The sequence below is a fragment of the Petromyzon marinus genome, chromosome 37 (assembly GCF_048934315.1).
Source record: "Petromyzon marinus isolate PM22_M1 ecotype Great Lakes invasive population chromosome 37, UKy_Petmar_22M1.pri1.0, whole genome shotgun sequence".
In the NCBI taxonomy this organism is placed as follows: Eukaryota; Metazoa; Chordata; class Hyperoartia; order Petromyzontiformes; family Petromyzontidae; genus Petromyzon; species Petromyzon marinus.
This window is the reverse complement of record NC_133703.1, coordinates 12,674,062-12,697,441: the sequence shown is the minus strand read 5'-3', so window position 1 is coordinate 12,697,441 and position 23,380 is coordinate 12,674,062. Positions and strand designations below refer to the sequence as shown.

The 23,380-nt window shown below is 47.0% G+C and overlaps 1 protein-coding gene across 4 annotated transcripts in view; it reads left to right on the top strand.

Moving 5' to 3' along the window:
* The window catches only part of TEDC2 (tubulin epsilon and delta complex 2), a 33,014-nt gene extending 11,268 nt beyond the window's left edge, over positions 1-21,746 (top strand). For 3 of the 4 annotated variants that reach the window (XM_032967378.2, XM_032967379.2, XM_076072296.1), the window contains 6 exons: positions 637-690; positions 3,022-3,100; positions 6,447-6,573; positions 14,573-14,674; positions 16,527-16,723; positions 17,383-21,746. In XM_032967378.2, coding sequence (XP_032823269.1) covers positions 637-690; positions 3,022-3,100; positions 6,447-6,573; positions 14,573-14,674; positions 16,527-16,723; positions 17,383-17,526 — 703 coding nt within the window. In that variant the 3' untranslated portion in view covers positions 17,527-21,746. The remainder of the gene's footprint in view (positions 1-636; positions 691-3,021; positions 3,101-6,446; positions 6,574-14,572; positions 14,675-16,526; positions 16,724-17,382) is intronic. The other variant, XM_032967380.2, reaches the window with a different exon arrangement.
* The last annotated feature ends 1,634 nt before the right edge of the window (positions 21,747-23,380 follow it).

Sequence of the window (23,380 nt, the reverse complement as noted above, 5' to 3'; positions counted from 1 at the left end):
GGGAACTGATTTGATGTCGGGATTATTTGACTGGCGGCGACGTCTTACCCCCAACAGTGTAATCGTTTCAACGTAAACATGCGTTGCTCCCCCCCCCCCCCCCCACCGCGAGCCGGCCGTGCGGTTTTCGTTTGGCGAAACGTTCTCCTCTCGCGCTAGCGGGTCACGCAACGCACTTTGCTCTGTGGTACTGCGCCAGAGCGAGATGGGAGTTGTTGCTGTGTAATGACGTGGTTTCATACGCTCGCGATTTAATTAATTGTCGTGATTCAGGGTCATAGTATTGACTCGAATCGATCATTTTTTTGTGTCGTTCGCCCTATTTACAAATATCATTCCGTGAATCGGTCCTTTTCGTTGAATTTTTTATTTGAGCCGGCAGTACACCGCCACGCTTGACATTCTGTGTGTTAGTGGCATTGCGGTTATTAAAACAAATTTTTAAGCGTGCCTGAGAAATGTATCTGTCGAAGTTTGGATTCATATGAAGAAGCTTGTGCAGTAGTTAACTCTGGTTGGATCAAGGTCAGGGTGTTTATAATGCACAATCATCAGCAACACATATTTTTTTACGGTGATTATGCTGCTTATGCGCAAAGTGTCCTGGAAATGAACTCTGTGTTTTTATTGTGGCAGCTCAAACCTGGAATTTCCTGAAAAGTGGAAGAGACAGCAGGCAAAAAACCACCGGTAAGAGCTTTCTGCCATGTGTTTCTCAAATCTCTTTCATTGGCCAGTGATTAATGTATTCCACGTGCATTTTGTCCCAGAATGAAATGTATTTTTTTTATATATATAATACAAAACTGGCAAAACTGGCATTGGAGTAATTAATTGAGGAAAGATTGCACCTTTCCACTTTGTGTGATGACAGGATTTTGTAAAGTGCACTTAATTGTCGTGCAGAAATACTGCTCAAGTGATGAAGGTGATTGGGACTGGAAGTTCATAAAGGGCACCACGGTGGCGAGATGTTAACTACCTAGCCTGGTATGCGGGACATCGTGAGTTCGATCCCGACCCTGACGCCCGTATATTCTCAGTTTGCATGTTCTCCCTGAGGTCACGTGGATTTTTGTCCGGCTCCTCCAGTTTTTCCCTCCACATTTAGAATCAACATCACGCGTTTAGAGTATTTGGCCGCTATAAATGTCCACATGATAAGCCACTTCGTTGAGCTATCATTTGTGGCCAAGTTGCTTCGGAAATGGAGATATATTGCTCCAGTGGGCCTTACCTGGTAAAATAAGATTTAGTTTAAATAGTTTAAATAGTAATGAAGAGTAATGATATCATCTTGTGTATCCATGCCACTATGTTGAACCTCTTTCGCACCGCACGGCACATGATGTGGAACGTGGTGGGCACACTCATTTTTTGCGTCTCATTTCCCAGATTCGCTAGAACGTGAGATTTTGTGAATTAATTGGCCAACTTTGCTGTGTGAGTGAATCCATGCTCACAGTGTGCATGATGACCATACCGAGCCCACAGTTTGCATTATGACCGTACCGAGCCCACAGTGTACGTGATGACTGTACCGAACCCACAGTGTGCATGATGACCCTACCGAGCCCACAGTGTGCGTGTTGACCGTACCCGAGCCCACGGTGTGCGTGGTGACCCTACCGAGCCCACAGTGTGTGTGTTGACCGTACCCGAGCCCACAGTGTGCATGATGATCCTACCGAGCCCAGGTGTGCATGATGATTGTACCGAGCCCACAGTGTGCGTGGTGACCCTACTCAGCTCACAGTGTGCGTGGTGACCGTACCGAGCCCACGTTGGCAGCTCCACCCCCTAAAACTATTGATTTTGAGGAAGCATCTGTGCAAACTGCCATTTTTATCCATTTGTGCCGTCCAGACGTAATATAACAAATCCTAAATGGTATTTTGATTTATAAAATAGCATCTGTGGCTATTGATCTAAATCCACAGTGTAATCAATTTTGTTGGTGACAAGGCAGGTGGGGAGCGGTGCTCTCTGGTGGTGATGCAAGGGCACGGTTTGGTCTGTGCATGCCAATGCTCTCCATAACGGTGATTGTTTTGGCAATGTGCTTGCTGGCTGTGGTGCAACACCGATTTTGAGGAGTTTTTTTGGGAAAGAGCGTTGCACAAAAATTGTAATTATGTTTATGTGCGCTGCGTGTGAAGCTTCAAATGCATGAATGATATCAACTCAAAAGTAATTCATCACACCCTTGTGGGTGGAATCAAGCAGATATTACTTCACCTAAATATAGAGCGTTTTATTTACTCTATCAAACTGGATTGGTTTCAAGGCACCTTTCACCAAACCAAGGACCCTGCACAGAAATTATTTATCCTCCGTTAAAACTTTAAAACCATGCAATTACAGTCATAACTAGGTTAATCTACAGTCGTATAATTTCATTCAGTTTTCATCTTTATTGCTAGGATGAACAGGTATGTTTAAAAAAAAAAATACATATTAAACATCCTGTGTTTTATTTTTATGGGAAATGCAGACACTTGCTGAGAAATTATAATGTAAACAATGAATAACACAGGTACATTGGATCCCAGTTACTCTATCAATATTGTAGAGTTGCCAAAAGCACCATGCCTATTTGTATCAACTGTTGCTCACTAAAGATGTAATGCCTGAAAGCCACGATACACGAGAGTCATTTTAGGGCAATTCTTTCCAGCAGTTGTCGACAATATTTTACTGCACCTTTTTCTGTTGAAAAAAAAATAGTGGCTGAATATCTGACCAAATTTAATAGCTGCAACTGGGCATGGAAACGTCCAAATCAGATCATTGGCTAGACACAACTCCGTCACTCTACGCCATTGACGTGCCAAGTCGCCATAATTGTTCACAGTAAATGCATTGCCAGAGGCGATTGCCATGAAATTTCCCAAGCGCATCATGGCTGATTATTTTTGCCGGTCGAACGGCCAGCACTCGTAGCTGCCACTGCGAGGCCTCTTGTGAGTGCGATCTGCAGGACTTAAAGAAATCTCTGTTTTGTGTTTGTGTTGTTCCCAGCCTCTGGCAGAAAGTGGGCCTACTGCAGGGCAGCTGCACGCCAGAGGAAGAGGCGTACGCCCTGAAGTTGCGGTCTACTGTATCCTTAAGAAGTGGTGCGATGCTGGCAAGCACACAGAGCCAAAGGACTCCGGGCTGGAACAAGGAGGTCCGTGTGAAGCACCGTCTGGATAGGGTCACGCATTGGTTTTTGCGTCTCTCTTACTGATGGTTGGCGCAGTTTCCACTGCACCGTGCAGTGGCAGTGTGGGAGTGGAGTTCAGTCCCATCAGAAACAGAACCTTTAGTTAGACTGGAGGAATCTGATGAGCTATGAAACTCTTTTTTCACAGATGTCTAGTAGTGGTGATTCTGCAGCATTGAGTGAGTTCTGTATACGTTTTATGTGCATGGCTTTAGTTTGACAATACTGGGACATTGTACTCCGAGTTAAGTAACACGAAGGGACCGTGGTTGCTCTTTAGTGTTTTAGGGTCCGCTTAATAAAACTTTTTTAACTAAACAATTTCTTATTTTTACTAGGTAAGGCCCACTGAGCTATATAGCTCTTTTTGCTGAAACGACCTGGGCACAAATGATAGCTCAACCATGTGGCTTATCATGTGGATCTTTTAACGGAGCCCTCGTTGCACAAGACGCTGCGTTGACAAGTTGAGCGCAGCCGGGCCTGCCTGGCCGCTGTTTTGGAGAAAGGAAGTTTGCCCCCCCCCCCCCCCCCCCCCGTTGCAAGCGCACGCTTTTGGACTGGGTGTGGAACCTGGCAAGCGGCAAGGAAGAGATGTTTCACGCAAGGTCTCCCCAGGACAAATAAATGTTAGTGATTTGTCCTGCCTGCTTCCACGTCCTGGAACAGGGAGCAAACACGGGAGCGCATCCGATGCAAATCCACTCGCATCGCCGAGGAGGACAAATAAGCTTTAGCCGACAATGCTTTCTTTTACCCAAGGCCAAAATTAACACAGCTGCCCATTTGGTTTATTTTTCGTTCTCACCTTCCGTGACACACCCCTGGGAATATGCGTCAAAGTGATTGTCAAGGTTTGGGAAACTGCGTCTTTTTCCGTGAGAGAAAGAGCAACGTTCCTGTCAGAAGGTGCCCTCTGCTGGATCGATCCGGCCTCACTTTTTCTTGCTAAAGGAATGCCTTGATCTGCTGTCAGTGCCCTGAAGAATCGATGGGAGAAAACGCGACCGCTCGTAATTTTTTCCATCGCATAAAAAAAACTATTATAAAGTTATTTCTTTTACCAAGTGAGTCCCATTGAGCTATATAGCTCTTTTTTTCAGAAGCAACCTGGCCACAAATGATGGCTCACCAAAGTGGCTTATCATGTGTGGATTTATAGCAGCCAAATACTCGAAATGCATGTTTATAAATGTGGAGGGAAAAACCGGAGGACTCCGAGAAAAATCCACACGACCACGGGGAGAATATGCAAACTCCAAATATACAGGCTCCTGTATACCAGGCGAGGTAGTTAACATCTCCTAGCCACCGTGGCATATTCGGATGACGTACAACAACGCATGTATTTGCAGTTGCCGAAGACCAAATTGCCCACAGTGTGCCAGGCCTGAGAAACTGCGCCGGTTAACCCTGCGTGGAGTGCTGGCATGGTTGGCCACCGTTCACCAACATGGGGATTGTGAGACTACCTTGGTGAGCGGTAAAGGGCAATGCAGAGCAAAAACTATTGTCCTGTGCACTTCTGTGCCTCTGCCACCAATGCGTTGCGCACGTCCAACAGCGAGGCATTGCACACGTGCGTACAGCATCCGCAAAGACAACGTGTACCTCGTTGATCTCGTCAAGGGGCACAAACCATCACGCGAACTCCAGTCATCCTCGGAGCGGTGGCTTTTGGCTTAGCCGTCGAACAAAGGCGGTCACCGCATCGCGCGCTTTCAAATATGCGTATGCGGCCGTCTGGAACGCTCTTCCCTCCGATATTAGAAAGCTACTGGGGTTATCAACTTTTAAGTCTAGATTGAAAGCTCATTTCTTTCTAATTGATTTTTCGTGATTAGTTGTCCTTCCGCCGCACCTCCGATTGGCACAGTTGGCTGCGTACGGTGTGAAAGAAGTTCAGCATACATACGTACATACCAAACCTCACTGTTCCAGCTTGCTAAAGCATGGTCAAACAACCGTCATAACTCGCTCAGGAACGGGGATGCCCTCATTCGGCAGTGGATTTTAACAAAGGGCTCTCTGCATGACCATTGTTTAGAATCCTAGATTGCCATTCGAGTTTGAGTTGATCTAGTCCTCGTAGGGTGCAGAGGCTCGAGTTGAGTTGGTAAGGAATTATTCTTGTGCTTGACACCAAATTCCCCTTGAACTCCAACCCACATGCCATTCGAGAGAGCTGTTCCACTTAGTGAGTAAGGCTGATTTGTGCTGTGGATTAGTGTCCATGGGAAACCAATTCCAACACCATAAGGGAAAGATTGCTCTGGTTGCGATGGATCGGTGAGTGTTAAGAGTGTTTATTTATTTCATTTTAAAATTGACCTTCAATGCACGTGTGCCCGTATTCAACTTGCAGTGCATTGGTTGATTTTTTAAGGCTTGTAGCAATATTCCATTTACCTGTAAGCAATATTTTTTTTTATCGTATGACTGCAATTATCTGTTGAAATATGGGATTAATATACTGATTATTTTTTTGATCAAAGTAAAGTAAAATATGAGCATACAATTTGTGAGTGTGGATCGATGACATCATCACTCACCGTCAGTGTTGACTGGCAAGTTTTCCTGATTTTGGATTCTGATTATCGTTTTGTTCATTGCTTTCATTGGCTTAAAATTATTACAATTTTCGCACTACATTAATGTTATAAAAAAAGTTGGGTAGACACTACGTCCCCTTTGTAGTTCTCTCCCCGTAAATAAAAGTATTTATTACACAACCCATAAGCCCCACGGCTTTCTGGGAGTGCATAAATTCATCAGCAGTCAGGCTTGATGGAATGAATGCAGGCGACCTGCCAGACATTATAGACAAGGTCCCGCTATTTAAGATATGGGTCGTAGTTTGACATAATTACGTATTCCATAATTGTATAATAATCGCCAGCGAAGCGTCATAACATACAAAGTTTTCAATTTTGCTCACTTATCAACGCAAATCAATTGGCACATTTGCCCTTGGGACAAATTGATTTGATTGGCTGTGTCGGGCGGCTAAGGGTTATAACAAAAAAACACACCTACCGCAATCTAACCCAAAGAAACTAATTATGAACCTGACCGTTTATCATTGTCATCACTCGTTGCGTGTTATCGCGCCTCGCACGAGTAAACCAAGGGCCCGAAACACCTTCGGCGCGTGAACCCACTCCCGTGTGTGTATGCGTGTGTGTGTGCGCGCGCACTCGCCTGCATCCGACCGGTGTGTTTGCCCTTGACCGAGGCACAGTTTCTCGACGGTGGGGTGGCCGCGTTGAGCCGCCACGATGTGGCACAGCGGCTTGAGGAAGTGGACCTTGTCGCGAGCAGTATGGATCACCTGCTGTGGAAGGAGATGGAAGGCCGTGCCGCGGACGGTGAGTAGGTGACAAACGCCCCGCTTGCAGACACTATGTATGGATGTTGAAACTTCTTTCGTACCGTCCAGCCAACCATGCTAATCAGAGGCGCACTCCTTTCTATCTGTGTAACTTTAGACAAGCTTGCACTCCATCATGAAGAGTTTATTACGATACGATTAAATGCACACTCCTTAAATGTGTGACCAATTTATTTATAAATGTAAACACGTTTTACACACTGTAACCCCCTTTATACCTCGTGGCCCATGGTTTGTGTAATGGGACTTATTGTGATCTTATTGTACACACAGCATTCTATTGCTTTCTTACCAGCTCTGCAAAGTGGGCAAGACGTAGTGTCCTTGTGCGCAATAATCATTTCAAACAAACCACGGCCCATGTGCTGGGACCTTGCGCTCAAGAGTTTTGTATAAAAGCGATTGCACGAAACGTTTAAATTTTACAACGTTATTTTAAAATTGCTTTCATAGAATACCGCCAGAATGGCAATTTTCTCTTTAGAGTGTTCTTGGTTTAATTTCATAAACATTTGTCGAATGGGAAATCTAATTACGGCAAGGAAAATTGCGAAGAGCGCGCAGATTTTCTCCCCGTTGCCCCTTTTGTCAGCTGTAATCGCTCAGGGAGACTCGCGCCCTGCTCCCGCTCGTTTGCACGCCGCTTTACCCCGTCCCAGCGCCGGTCTCTTCCTACGGAAAGCAATGAAAGGTGACTCCCACTATCCACTTAATTACGTCCCCCGCCCGGTCAAGTTTGGCAGGACAGTTTGCCCCGACTACAAGCGACTTGTACAGATTCCGGTGGGGAATAAATATTTTTTTTTAAAACTGTGCAGAACCGCGTGCATAAGGGGCAGCACCCGCCGCCGTTCCACCGCGCATCACAACGATGCCTCCCAGACGACCAGTGGTTCTAACTGCCCGCTATTATCTAGTAATGCGCCCGGATGGGCAGAAGGCAAGAGCTGGGACGACAGGCCGGTGTTTGCACGCGCACGCAGCACCTTTGCGCTCACTCGCGTGCATACGTACGTAAGTGAATGCCGGCGATGTCCTTGTTGGTTTGCAGCCAGGATGTTATGCAAGTGAATGTGCACGTGTTCAAACATTAAAGCTGCAGAGGCGAACTCTGACCTGGGAAGGTCATCGGTAATGTTAAACGTCTACGTAAAGAGCATTGTTGCACGCCCTTCACACGCCGTCGCGAATTCCCACTACTGCAGTTTTTTTTTCTTTCTAATTTTATAGGGCTCACAAGCTCGGCCTTGCACTCAACCGCAGTTTACAAGTACGACGTAAAATCATTAGCGAATCTGGCAGGCTGCCATTTCAGCCAGTGTCCCCGCATCCCTCCCTCCCTTGCTCCCCACCCGACCTCCTCCAGCAGGGTGTTGTCTTTGGCCCCTTGTGAGCACCACCGCTTTCCCATGCTTGAGTGGCAGTGAACGGGGACACGGCACAGGGGTGGGGGAGAACAGGAGCGCAGCTGCTTCACACACACCTTATTTTCCAGCGCTCGCCATCGCACCGTGCCCCCCCCACCCGGCCTGGCCCCCTTCCAGACACGCACGGCCGCGCGCTTAACGTGATCTCTGCGCTCCCAAGACCGTCTCGTTCTCCCCTTGTCCTATTCCTATAGGTTGTGCAGTCTCATCATTGTCGTTTTCTATCATTGTCGGTTTATGTGCTGAAGTTTATACTGTGGAGGCTTGGAATCTACAAAGTTACCTTTCATAATATTGACAATGGACGATTTTTACTGATAGAGTGTTAACCCGTTATCAGGTTGGTCCCTTGGAGGGATTGTAATGCTAGCCATTGTTTGCAGTCCCGTTAATGCTGGCGTTACATAATTTAACAATATCGCAATAAATCCATGGTTTGTGGTGAATTGCCATTACATTTTCAACTCAGGTGCTGATAGATTAGGTGTGTGCACGTGTAGTGTTGTTTGCACAGCAGATTTACAGTAGTTGAGCTTGAGAAAAGATGAGTCCTTGATTTTCAATGTATTTTTGGGATCATGGGGAAAGCAATCGGTAATGTGCATTAGTCCCTCTTCTCGCTTCCTATATGAAGTGAATTGGGCTCATCGGGATCTCAATAGATGCTTGTTTCTTCTCCAGAAACTCTTCTGAACCTTCAAGAAAGATATAACTGGCAAATACATGACACAATGGGTATCGCATGATCAGCCACATTTTCCCACCGCACCTTGTGTTGTTTGGACACGATTAAAATTTTTCTAATACTTCCCATTCTATTGCGACTTGTAATTTCCCCCTGTTGTAAGTGAAGACGTCTTTTCAAGTTGAATTCACAAGGAATGAACGAAGGCAACTGCAGCTCATTTTCAACGGATGTCTGATCGCCATCGCTCCACGGATGAGCTGTGTTGTGCGCGCTAGTTCAATTTACTGTGACAGCGCAGTAATTTTTGTCCGTTGGATCTGCATGCCGCTGGATTTGGTGGCGATGCCACGGCCCTGTAGGCAGCAGCTCGGAGGTGGCCGTTGGTTGACGTTGCAGAAATGGAGGCGTCGTGCACTTTAGATCGCCTGCTGATGGTGCGGCGGCGGCGGCAGGCATATGGAGGCTTTTGGACGACGGGGTATCCCTGTGCAGAGTTGGAATATTTTGCTCAACCGTACGTGGGGTTTTCACCCGGCGTTTTGGTATTCCTTAAACATTTAAATTTAAAAGTAATGGGCCATGGTGCATCCACTGTTGGATGGACCGCTCCCCTCCCAATCAAGCCACCACTTTCTCTCACTGATACGTGTTAACATTACCAAAACAAAAAAAGAATTGACCAACCGTTTGAAAACGGGGCTCTCCATAAAAACCACGCAGAGACTTGGTGATGCTTTTCTTCAGGATTATTGGTTTGGTACGATAAACTGCTACTAGAGAAGATTCGATCTGGATACAGCCACATTTGCTCATGTGATTTGTAACTTTGATCCTTACCTGTTTAACAATAGTTACATTTTAATGGGGCGCCAAGGTGGCGAGACGTTAAATACCTCACCTGGTATACAGGAGGTTGTGGGTTCAATTCCGACCATGATGTCTATATATTTGGCATTTGCGTCTTCTCGCCATAGTCGTGTGGATGTACCTCCAGCTCCTCGGGTCTTTTTTTCTCAACATTTAAAATCATGTGTTTCGAGTATTCGGCTGCAATAATTTTCCACACGATAAGCCACTTTGTTGAGCTATCATTTGTGACCAGGTCGCTTCTCAAAAAGAGCTATATGGCTCAGTTGGCCTTACCTGTAAAGTAAGAATAGTCTATCGTTTATAGTGTAATTTTATTGAGGGACTATGTTATCTTGGTGTGGTCTGGGACTGCTTTTGTTCTTGTTTTTGCTGCCTTGCCCAAGCTTGCATTTAGTGTTGAAAATGCGGACTTTTGTAATTAAGCTATGTTTAATTTGTTTATATTTAGTGACTTGCTTAAATTTTTCTCTATTTTGCACTCCCATCGTTTTGCTGACCCGGCCCTACTACACATCTGTAAAATAGAGCTTCATAGCTCATCGGATTCCTCCAGTCGAAATAAAGATTCCGATTTTGATACTACAGGGTTACAGGAAGATGTGTCGTAGAATTAGATTGGAGTATTGAATGTGCAAATTAAAGGTAAGCTACGCAATTCTATGGCTATGAATTTGTATTTTGTTCCGCATTCACCGTGTCCAGTGCCATTGATTTGGAAGCCGTTAATGAATGGTGATAGCATTTTTGTTGTTGTTGTCTATTGGAACATTTCACGAGATGTTGCTGCACTCAGGAGAATAATGGCGCGTTTCACATTTGTTAACTTTGCAGTGCGTCAACTCGGCGACGAATGAGTTAATGGGGCCTCTGGCATGTCACCGCCGATTGAAATGAGGAGCACGGGGTTCCGTGAGTTCAGCGCGTCACGTGCAGAGCATCCAGCATTGCATTTGCCGTGGACGATAAGCAGGCCTGCCTTATCTTTGGTACGATGGGGCACCCCATCACAGGTGACATTCGCCCTTCGACTCGCGACGAATGCGTGGTTTCGCTGTTGCGGCACACCTATTAATAGGCCAATTAAACAAAAAAACGTGCAAAACCGCTGCCAAGAATAGGTCGAGTTACAGCGCCATGCGGACCCTGGCTAACGACGTGAGATTATTAATCTGCCAAGCCCCCCCCCCCCCCTCACTCTTGTTCCTGTGCCGGTTCTCCCAGCAGAGGTTAGGGAGATAGGCTGGAGTCGGATGCGCGCCGTCCCACCCAGGAGCCTTCCTGTCGACTTTCATTACCAAGTTCCCAGCACAGCTTGATTACAAAAAAAAAAAGTTTTACTCCAGGCCTATGCGTCAGAACGGGAGGGTGAGGCCTAAAAACGCGCGCACTTCTGGCACATCCGTTTGTGTCGTAAGAGATGTTATCTGAAAGGCGTACACCACAGCGTGAGCATGGCCGGCACAGTGGCGGCGGCGTATTAGCGAGAAACCGAGCAGGAATAAGAATAGCGGTTGTGGTTCTGTCGGCCGCAGGTAACTCGTCAACAATGCGTTTCCAGCGAGGTTTTTTTTTTAATTCCGAGAACTTTGAAGGCTCGCACAAATTCAAGCGGCTTTCGTGAAACGAGAAGCGAAAATATTTTCGGCAAGAGTGTGAACTGGAATAAGTTTGATAGCGGTGACCTAATTGAGCAGATTCGGTCTTTTCCGCGGTGCTGGGCAGGGCACTTTTCTCGTCCATCTGTAAAAACCCCTGAAGTGATAAAAAAAAAAAATCTTTGAAAGAAGCAGGTCACACGAACTTCAAACGCGCGAGGAAGGAAATGAGGCGTGTTGACGCAGCGAGCTTTCGTGCGCGACCGCGGTTTAATGGGCGACCGGGCCACGCCACCGCTCTGTGCTGCAGTGCCGCACTCTTGCCCCGCTGCCCTTCCTGAAGCCGGGCCTTTCCCTGGTGTTCCCTCCCCGCCGCATGCCTCTCTCCACCCGCCCTCCACGCTCCCATCCTCCCCTCCGCCCTTACCGGGCGAAACGCGGACACGAGTTTTCCCCCCGCCCCCCCCCCCACCCAGCCCCGCTGAGATACAGCCAAAGTATCGCACGTCAAGGGTTGCACGATGAGGTGAAGCGATTGTTCCGCCTGGCCTCGTGGGTAGAACTTCCACGGTATTTTGCAGGCCACGCAAGAGCAATGTATCCAGTATGCTATTTACTCGATCTCTGTGACCTGCCATGAAGAAGGCCTTTCGCCTGAAACATCACCCATTTTATATATACGCATTTTACTCTTTTTAGCAGTGATATTGACAAATGCGTTTTATCTATATATTTGTGCTTGTACACCACTGCCAACAGGATCACATTTTTTTAAAGTATTTATCTGCACAGTATTTGCACAATACTTGATGCAGCTGTAAAATTGTGTCCCACCTGATGTCATGGCTTGAGCTTGTTATACAGTGACTAGAAATGTTGTTTTCAGAATGAGTACATCCATGAAATTCCCCATCTTAGGCCTTCTTGGTGCCTTTAAGATGCAGTATACCAAGTGGATCACGAGACTTTGCAGAGCGCATCAGTGTTATCCCCCCAAACATGCGTGTATTTTTCTCCACGTGCTCCATTTTCCTTCCACTTGCAAAAAAATACTCCAACACACATTCTACTTGAAAACATTCTCAAGCAGAGAGGGCCTTTTTGGAAAAAAAAGTCTGGAGAGTCAGCAAGGCTTTTCTGGGAAACACAACTACAATAAATTATTCCTCCTCATCCACACGCATTTCTTTCCAGCTGAGAATTTTCGGCAGTTCCAGAAGATAATATTGCAGCAGCTAGTTGTTAATTCGCCTCTGTCCCGCTCCCGTGGGCTCCCAGGTGGTCACAACCGACGTCCTGCGGTGTTAAGTACATACAGTGAGGGAAAAAAGTATTTGATCCCCTGCTGATTTTGTACGTTTGCCCACTGACAAAGAAATGATCAGTCTATAATTTTAATGGTAGGCTTATTTGAACAGTGAGAGACAGAATGACAACAACAAAAATCCAGAAAAACGCATGTCAAAGATGTTATACATTTATTTGCATTTTAATGAGGGAAATAAGTAGTTGACCCCCTCTCAATCAGATTTCTTGCTCCCAGGTGTCTTTTATACAGGTAACGAGCTGAGATTAGGAGCACACTCTTAAAGGGAGTGCTCCTAAGCTCTCCAAGGATGTCAGGGACAAGATTGTAGACCTACACAAGGCTGGAATGGGCTACAAGACCATTGCCAAGCAGCTTTGTGAGAAGGTGACAACAGTTGGTGCAATTATTCGCAAATGGAAGAAACACAAAATAACTGTCAATCTCCCTCGGCCTGGGGCTCCATGCAAGATCTCACCTCGTGGAGTTGCAATGATCATGAGAACGGTGAGGAATCAGCCCAGAACTACATGGGATGATCTTGTCAATGATCTCAAGGCAGCTGGGACGATAGTCACCAAGAAAACAATTGGTAACACACTACGCCGTGAAGGACTGAAATCCTGCAGCGCCCGCAAGGTCCCCCTGCTTAAGAAAGCACATATACATGCCCGTCTGAAGTTTGCCAATGAACATCTGAATGATTCAGAGGACAACTGGGTGAAAGTGTTGTGGTCAGATGAGACCAAAATGGAGCTCTTTGGCATCAACTGAACTCGCCGTGTTTGGAGGAGGAGGAATGCTGCCTATGACCCCAAGAACACCATCCCCACCGTCAAACATGAAGGTGGAAACATTATGCTTTGGGGGTGTTTTTCTGCTAAGGGGACAGGACAACTTCACCGCATCAAAGGGACGATGGACGGGGCCATGTACCGTCAAATCTTGGGTTAGAACCTCCTTCCCTCAGCCAGGGCATTGAAAATGGGTCGTGGATGGGTATTCCAGGATGACAATGACCCAAAACACACGGCCAAGGCAACAAAGGAGTGGCTCAAGAAGAAGCACATGAAGGTCCTGGAGTGGCCTAGCCAGTCTCCAGACCTTAATCCCATAGAAAATCTGTGGAGGGAGCTGAAGGTTCGAGTTGCCAAACGTCAGCCTCGAAACCTTAATGACTTGGAGAAGATCTGCAAAGAGGAGTGGGACAAAATCCCTCCTGAGATGTGTGCAAACCTGGTGGCCAACTACAAGAAACGTCTGACCTCTGTGATTGCCAACAAGGGTTTTACCACCAAGTACTAAGTCATGTTTTGCAGAGGGGTCAAATACTTATAACATTTTTGACATGCGTTTTTTGGATTTTTTTTTGTTATTCTGTCTCTCACTGTTCAAATAAACCTACCATTAAAATTATAGACTGATCATTTCTTTGTCAGTGGGCAAACGTACAAAATCAGCAGGGGATCAAATACTTTTTTCCCTCACTGTACGCACATTTTCTTCATGGAAAGCCAGGAGTTTTACTGCCACACTGGTCTTCTCTGACTTGTACCACATGCTAACCCAAGCCAGGGGTTTTACTGCCAACACTGGTCTTCTCTGACTTGTACCACATGCTAACCCCAGCCAGGGGTTTTACTACCAACACGGGGTTCTCTGACTTGCACCACATGCTAACCCCAGCCAGAGGTTTTACTACCAACACTGGGTTTCTCTGACTTGTACCACATGCCTACTCAAGACAGGGGTTTACTACCAACACTGGGGTTCTCTGACTTGTACCACATGCTAACCCCAGCTAGGGGTTTTACTACTAACACAGGGTTTCTCTGACTTGTACCACATGCTAACCCAAGCCAGGGGTTTTACTACCAACACTGGGTTTCTCTGACCTGCACCACATACTAACTCAAGCCAGGGGTTTTACTACCAACACTGGGTTTCTCTGACTTGTACCACCTGCTAACTGAAGCCAGGGGTTTACTACCAACACTGGGGTTCTCTGACCTGCACCACACGCTCACCCCAGCCAGGATGCTTCACGGTTCAACGTCGCCGCTTGTGTCCCGCGTGTCCTTCACTCCCAGAGTCCCTTGGCTGGGAAGCGCTGTGCAAGAGGACGAAGCTTCTGGAAGAGTGCCAGCTGCTCATCTCCAGGCTCCAGGAGGAGGTCGCCCAGCTGCAGCAAGGTATGCGGAAGATCTCTGCATTGAATCTTCTCTGTCACTGTTGAGACTAAAATAGAGAGTTTACTTGCACATGTACCTAACTTTCTCCCCGACGCATTGTGCTCTCATATTCGCACTGTTTTCTTTTTTTTATTCGGCTGTGTTCCACTTGCGGCCATTAGTTATATTCCTAGTTTGTTGGTTGTACATTATTTCTGAATCCGCTCTCTGCGATATTCCATGTTGTTGTCTTGGCTTTGCTGCTGCTGCTGCTGCTGTGCTCACACACCATGGATCTCCGTTGTAAAATACCTGGGCAACTTGGCTAAAACGGGATCATCCGTGTAACAAATAAAACAAATTCAAACTGATGAAAGTGTCTCGACAGTGAAGTCATGCCCCTCAAATGCACCCGCACCCTTTTCCCCTAGTCTTGTAGGTATGTTGAACTTCTTTCCCACCATACATAGCGAACCTTGCTATTCGGCCATTTCTTTGGGCATCTTCTCAACTGTGCTCTTGTGTCTTGAATCCATTGCCAATTCCTTAATTTGTCCAACAATTCTAAGAGTAATGATTTCAACTTGTAAAGGCATGAGAAGGAACCACAGACAAGCAGGAAGGCAGCCACGACATGAGCTGGTTCCAACAATTTCCCAAGCTCTGCAGTCCCCTATACAGTGAAACCTTGGATTGCGAGTACCTTGGTCTGCGAGTGTTTTGCAGGACGAGCAAACATTTTAAATAAATATTAATTTGATAAACGAGCGAGGTCTTGCAATACGAGTAGTAGTACGTATACACGCTTTGTCTGCCGAGCGTCACGTGATCACAACTGATACACGAGTGCTTTGATATGCGAGTGCTTTGGATTACGAACACCTTTCCGGAGCGAATTATGCTCGCAATACAAGGTTTTACTGCATATACAAAGGTGTTATTGGCCAAGAAATGAGTGTTTACACGTGGGAGAAATCCTGTTCACCCTGAGAAAGCCCATGTGTGCGAGGAGGGCGCACTTTTGTCGCATAAAGATGGAACAGGTGGTTGTCGACATTTTTTCTGCAATTCCTTCACCTTGCGAGCCAGGGTATAACTCGGGGGTCGGCAGCCTGCAGCTCCGGAGCCGCATGCTGCTCCTTAAGGACTGCTTATTGACATTATTCACACGCATTGCGGCTCTTGAAATATTGACCTTTTCTACCGAATTGGGGAAAAAAAACGGCTCTTCTTGTCATTTTTGGTTGCTGGCCACCAGTATAAATTCCTCCTCGACGTCCATGGGAAGGAAAGGAGATTCACAACCCTCAGTGCCGCCACAGCGCTGCATAGCCACCGCCCAGATAACTGTCACCCCTGTCGAGTGTTTGTGGCTTAGGCCAGTTATTGTCATCCACTGGTTAACGCTGACAGTTTCTGAGACTTTTCTGGGTGAATACGGTACAAGATTGCGTGTCATGCGGTGACGCAGTTGTGAACTCGCTGACCCGAGTTCTGTTCCCAGCCACGGCTAACATCAGTGGTGAATGATGTTTGAATCGGTCCTGGGTGCCCTCTTCACCAACCCCGCAATTACCAGCACAGCGACGTTTGAACAAACAACCCCAATGACTGTTATGGCTCGGGCAGGCCTTGATCCACACCTCCGATTAACGCCGTGTTTGTCTACGTACTGTGCGAAACAATTTGAGCACGCATACATCCATCAGTCGATTGACTGTATTATATTATTTGTGTACAAAACAATTGTGCTATTATTTTATAGGAAAACTCATTCTAGTCCACGTGAGACTTTGTCCCCTGCGTGTAAGCTCAAGTTTTCCCCTCCCCGTCCCGCGACATCTGTGGACGGCCGTGGCGGCCCCTGATTTAGTGGCCGAGCGGTGGTCTGCGACGGGCCACCGTCTGCAGGTGCCGAGTGCGGGCTTGCCCCACGGAAGGCCGGGGACCCGCTTTGCCGAGCAGCTGATGAGGCCCGTGGTGACGTACAGCTCCGCGGAGGAGCTGAAGGAAATGGCGAGCATGCAGCACGACATGGCGTGGCTGCAGTTGCTTCAGCGTGTACAGCAGGTGATTGTTGCTTATGTTGATGACGGTGATTCGCAGGAATGGGAGGTACATCGTTTAGGACATTATGTACGATGGAGGTGGCCCAGTGGCTCGGGAAGCTCGTGTGATTTCAGAGCTGGTACCGCTGAGAGCCTGAGTGTGTGCACCTGTGATCAGATCGGGTTCAGCAAGGTGAATGGTAGATTGTATCGGTCAAGTCACCAATGATACACGTTGCCCTGTGTGGGCATTACCGTGTCGACGTAATGCCTGCACGCGTGGTGCGCACCGCAGGAAAATTTGCTTAAATCTGTACAGGCAAATCTGTTACAAACGGCACTTGCTGCAAAGCTTGAGTAAAATAAGGTGCACCGAGATTACGTGCTCATCGGTATGGGCAAAGGGCACGGACTCTGCGGGATGTGTGCGATTGAGCAAGGGGAGAATGACAGTGCGGCTGCATTCAGGAGCTACGCACGCCAGCCACTGCTACCGCGAACAAAGTGAGCGCCTCCCAGCGTTATGCCGCAGTACCCGGGAAAGAGTGGATCCACCCTTGGCAAATCACGCGAACGTGACGTCGTTTATTCCATTTTTTTACCGACCCCCTCCGCCCCGATGTCTCCCCTCCCCCACTTCTGCCCCCTCCCCTCCCATGCGGGCTCCCTGGGAACGGGCAGGCGATCGCCGATGAGTTCCTTCCCTTCCTCAGCACGCTGGACCCCGCCCGGCCTCCCTTCCCCGCCGTGTACCGAGCCGTGTACTCCATCCTATGCGAGGGCGCGGAGGCGTTCCCCTCCCTGGTGCGCGACGCCTCTTTGTGAAGGCTGTTTACACGGGCGTGTGCGTGCGTGTGTCTGGGTGCGCGCGTGCGTGTCTGTGTGCGTGTCTGTGTGCGTGTCTGTGTGCGTGTCTGTGTGCGCGTGTGCGAGCGTCTCCGCGTGCGTGTGTGCATGCGTGGGGGGACCGGTGGCGCAGTGGTTGGGGCACTGCGCTACAAAATCCAACAATCTGCAATCGATTCCTGATGTCGAGCATCTGAACCGGTCGTGGGCCTCCGCTCGGTCATCTCGTCTTTAAAATGAACTCCTCGTCGCACCATGATGCTTGGCCACACCACCGCCCCCCCCCCCCCCAACTTGTGCGCCGTACTCACCGCCGTAGATGTTTCAAACGGCACTACCCCACAACAGCCTGTGTGGGCTACGCGGGGGATCTTTGTCTTTGTGCTTGCGTGCGCACGCGCGACCCTTTCTCGTCTCCCATCGTCACCGCAGCAGCAGCAGCAGCAGCAGCGTCTGTGTCCAATTACATAATTGCGTCCAAATGTGAGGCCATTACGCTTGTCAGCGTCCCTTTATATATATATATTTTTTTAGAGTGTAATTATGATCATTACCGCTGTCACGCGTTCCTTCGCCAGCCGCATCTGGGCTGGCGGGCCGCTGATAGTCGCGCGTTTACGTTTGAACGCGGGCGAGCGCCTTCGCCACCGCTAATGTGCCCGTCGGTGCTCTTACATCACAAACGTGCATCGGTCGCGTGAAAGATTGAGAACACATTTGTCTACAATTACCATGTATAGCACGATACCTCGTGCACCAGTAAACGTTTTTGGAAAAATGTGAAAGTAAAAAGAACTTTCGAAATCGGTCTGCTTTTGTTGTGGTTCTTATCCGCTTACAATTTGGGATGAATGCAGAATTTTCTCGGAATTATCTTTTTGTTTTTATTGCAGATGTTTCAGAATTTTATGGAGTTTGATTAGATCGGTGTAAAGAGTCATTTTCGATTGCAAATGTCAAGTCTGCATGGAAGTAAAGTTTAATAGGAGGGACGTCTGCTCACAGGTTGGTTAGTTGGTTGCTTTGCCCGGCAGTGGGGACACTGAATATTGGAGCAGAATTGTGAAGGACACGGGGAAGGAAACGCCGCACCGAGCAGCCACACAAACCATTGGCACTGCACCGATACACGGATGCCTACAATTAATATCAATCATCTTAAGATTTTCTATTGAATGCGTGAGCATTTGATGCCACGTAATTTTTTTTTTTTTTAAATTAATGAACAGAGGCTAATCTGACTCGACCACAGTGTGTGAAGAGTACGCGATGAACCACGGCCGAGTGCTCCACCGTGATACAACCAAACACCGCACACTCGCGGCTCAAGTAATCGTGTGCCCTGAAGGTGTAGGGCACCGCTGTGAGTGAGGGCACCGCTTGCCAGTCGTACGTGGCGAGAGCTCTCAAGTCAGAACCAACCCAAGTGCGAGCCAACACAATTGCAAACGCGACCAATCGGCGTTTTTCTCTCGTCCCATTACACAGCACGGCACTACGGGCGCCACGGTGGCCAGGAGATGTTAATTACCTCGCCCGGTATACAGGAGGTCGTGGGTTCGATCCCGACTCTTGACGCCTGCTGTATATTTGGAGTTTGCGTGGCTGCCAGAAATTTCCATATAAGCCGCTTCTGAAAAAGAGCAATCTAGCTCAATGGGCCACACCTGGTAACATTAATTACAAATAGCTTATTTTAAATGTGAATGTTTTACCTTCAGTTCCATGAGCAGGCGCTGGGTGGCCTGTGGAGAGGGAATAATCCAGCAGTGGATTAACCATGGCTGCTGCTGATATATTTCTATTGTAATTATGTAAAAGTCGAAGGATACACAAACGGTTAAATGCTGCGCATGTGCCGTGTCGCATAAGGAAATCGACAAATCGATGGTGACTTTCAGCTATGTGGTGTTGGGGAATGCGTGGCGATCACATTGGTGCCAGGCTCTGTTGAGGGGAGGCGCAACCCTGATTGCACATTCAACCCGGCATTCATCTTCTGGGAGTGAAGCGTCTGCAGAGCGGTTAGCGCAAATGCACTACTCGCCTGGAAACCCAAGTTTGACTCTCGCCAATGTCTTAACGTCGGTTGTGAACGATATTTGAACCGGGTCCATCAACCCGCACTTGCCAGCATGATGAAGTATGGTCATTGTCATAACCAGCATGGCAAGAGGGGGTCATTGTCATAACCAGCATGGCAAGAGGGGGTCATTGTCATAACCAACATGGCAAGAGGGGGCCAATTGTCATAACCAACATGGAAAGAGGGGGTCATTGTCATAACCAGCATGGTGAAGTATGGTCATTGTCATAACCAACATGGCAAGAGAGGGCCATCTCACAGTGGCGAGATGTTATCACCTTTGCCTGGTATACAGGAGGTCGAGGGTTCGATCTCAACTATGACGCCTGGATATATGGAGTTGGCATATTCTCCACGGTGGTTGCGTGGAGTCTTCTCTCGGTTCTCCGGTTTTCCCCTCCACATTTAGAATCAACAACACGCGTTTAGAGTATTTGGCTGCTATAAATGTCCGTGATAAGCCATTTCGTTGACCTGTCATTTGTGACCAGGTCGCTTCTGAAAAAGGGTTAATAGCCGAGTGGACTTTATCTGGTTAATAAAAGTGTTTCGTTTAATTCTGCAGTGAATGGACAAAGGGCCTTAATAGTTATAATTTAGCCTGCGGCCAAAGCCAAGGGCACCGTTGGTGTGTGGATTTTTCGAGCATTATGCAACCTGGAAACCGGACGACTTGCCATCGAATAAAAAAAAAATTCCACCCAATTCACTCCCAACTATGAACAAGGACTTGCTAAAATAAGTTGGCGGATATCCGCGGGCTTGTCATTTTATTGCACCTGGTGATGTGCCAGTCAGGCCGCTCCTTGGTTGGCGTGTCATTGTTTACGGGTAGATTGCACCAGGGATGGGATGGGGGGGGGGAGAACATGCCACGGGGATTGTTGCACGGTGGATTTTTTGCTTGTATCAATAATCCGTACGGCAGGAGCGAGGTCACCAGTTGGGTCTTCATTCTGGAATTCGAGGTGATGGAGCACCAATGACGCAATGCCCGCCGCGTATGTATTCCCTCCGGTTTGAGTTCGTTTCGAGCGATTTTACTTTCGCGATCACCGCTGCGTTGGTCGTCGGGCTGATTCCACTTTTTAAATGCCTGCAGTTGGATGTAACTAGACGTCGCCTGCGTGGTGTCCCATTATTAAACGCTGGCTCTCGGGTTGTTTTCATGTCACCGTGGTTGCTCCTTTGCACACACAAGAACATCGTTTCACTCGCTGTTAACAAGTTGTTGCTTCCCAGTGTGAGCTTTGAGTGGACAAATTTGATCCCGAGCTCGGCCATCATCGGCGAATTGTGATCTGCGAATGAAATGCGCATTACAAATGTAAATTATTATATTGCTTTTTGGGCAGAAACCGTACATAATTTTACAACTGAAATGTACCTCGCTGGAAAGTAAGTTCTACAGGTGTGCTTTTGTATCGTTTATAAATGCATCTTTTGGAGTTAATGTTTTGCCGATTGTCGTAAAAATATATTTGCTCACTTGGAAGTATTTCTGCCAGAAATTTATTTTCAGGTTTTTTGTTCATGTGATGCTGTTATTGTTAACGTGTTCTGGTGTGGACATGTGTTATTGGTCACATGTTGTCGTTTCAATGTTTTTATATTCGCGTTTTGTTGACATGTATTGTTGTTGGGCATCTGTGAAAACTGCTGTACATCTCTGAAAACGAGCTTTATAGCCCATCGAATTCCTCTAGCCTAAATAAATATTCTCATTGTAAAGATTCACGTTTTATTATTTACATGTTCTGTCTGCATGTTTGCTTATTTACATTCACATTTTGTTACTGTTTACATGTTATTTACATTATTTGTTACATGTCTTATGGCTTCCATGCATTTATTTTGGTATTGGTTACGTGATATTTAGTTTTTACATTTTTTGTCATCGTTTTCGTGCGTTGTTATTGCTCAACGTGTTTTGCAGTTCTTGGTTTACGTGTCGCTTTGTTGTATTGCTGCTGCGTTGACGAATCGTTGAGTTGATCCGCTGTGCCCGTTGCCGGACCCGTCTCCTCCTGGGCGTTGATCTTGAGAAAAAGCTCGCGGGCTCAACGGGCCTTCCCCCGTGATATTACAAATAAAATTTGCTCCTTCGCACGTTCATTTTTCTGCCAGGGGCTACGACGTTCGACATTGCGACCGAATGTTTCCGGGGTGTGTAGCTTTGTAGCCCGGGTCACTGAAAACGAGGCTTATTGGTCGCCGTGGTTTGCTACTCGGTATAAATCAAGGAGATATTCGTCTCAGAAAAAAACCCCATAATGGTAGGTAGCATACCAAACCAACGAAATCCCGCGTGAAATGACCGACATTGCCCCACTGTCCTCTTAAGAACTTGAGAGACGGGAAGGAACTGAAAGTGTTGAGTCGACGTCTGGATTAACTCCGCATCGCTGGTCACCGAAGAACATTTGGCCAGGTGTTCGTATCCAGCCGTATTTAGACGTTACCAGTGGTGGTGGTGTCGTGTCGTGCTCTCTAAATTATGATGCCTCGCAGGAACGTGGCTCGGTTTCAGAGTGGAATAGCAAACGCACGGGTCTTGCAGGACAACGCTTTGGCAGCCTATCCCAACACTTCTAAATCCTGCTCTCCGCTTTATCGCAGATTCTTCCCAAGTTTACCAATCGTCGTGATTCGCGCTTGAACGTCGGAGACTGGAAACCTGGTGGGCTGAAATTACTTGACATTTGGATTCCAGGACTAAATTGTTATCTGTTTTGCCAACCACTTAACAAGTATCGTAAACTCTGTGGACAATCTGAAACCAACTATGATCCATCAAAGTTAAATTCTAAGGTAGAGTTTAGAGAACACTGATTATCTATCGTTCTCGCTGTTCACCGTAGCGTCACATAATTCCTGCATCGCCTTTAGAAGCGGGTTCTTAGAAATGTATTAGTATTGCCAGTATCCAAAATCATGAAAAATAAGAATAGGCTTTACCCTATCTGGCAATAAAACGGGTATTAAGATGTTCAAACACCTACATACCTTTTGCAAGACATGAAGTCTGAATTAACCATACATACTTGTGGCAAAACATGCAAACAAACATGCTCTGATATTCGCGAGCACAAATCAGATTTGAAACACGGCAGAATTCAGATTTGAAACACGGCAGAATTATTCTGCTGTAGCTGATCACTGTTACAACGCTGCGGGTGATCATGATATAATTTTCTCCGATACCAAGGTTCTTTGCAAACCCACGGGTTTTTATCAGAGATTTGTTCACGAGGCAATTCAGATCTACAAACACAGACACAATTTCAACCGAGAAGATGGTTTCAAATTAAGCAACCATTGGAAAGATATTCTAAATCGAACCAAACATTAAACTAATTTTTCAATGGTACAGTATATTTTTCAAGTAGTGGTACCCCAAACTTTCACAGCTTAAAATCCCCTTTTCACACCACCAGCATGTGGACGCTGCCGTGCCCCCTCGCCAGCCTGCACAGGTCGACCCCTCCCCACCTTTCATCATGCTAAGTCCGCCTATTAAAATGCTAATTTTTATGCTAAGTCCTTTGTCAAGGCACCTTAATTACTCTCATACAGCTTAAAGGTCGCGGTCTGAGCTTGGCTGTGTTGTAGCCGAAACGTCGTGATTTTTGTTGTTTTATTTTTTACCTACGTGACTTTATCGAATAGAACCAAAGAGTGTATACATTGTCTTGGCTAATGTAGACTATAACATGCAAAATGTATCTGTTTGGTGTTTGAACATCT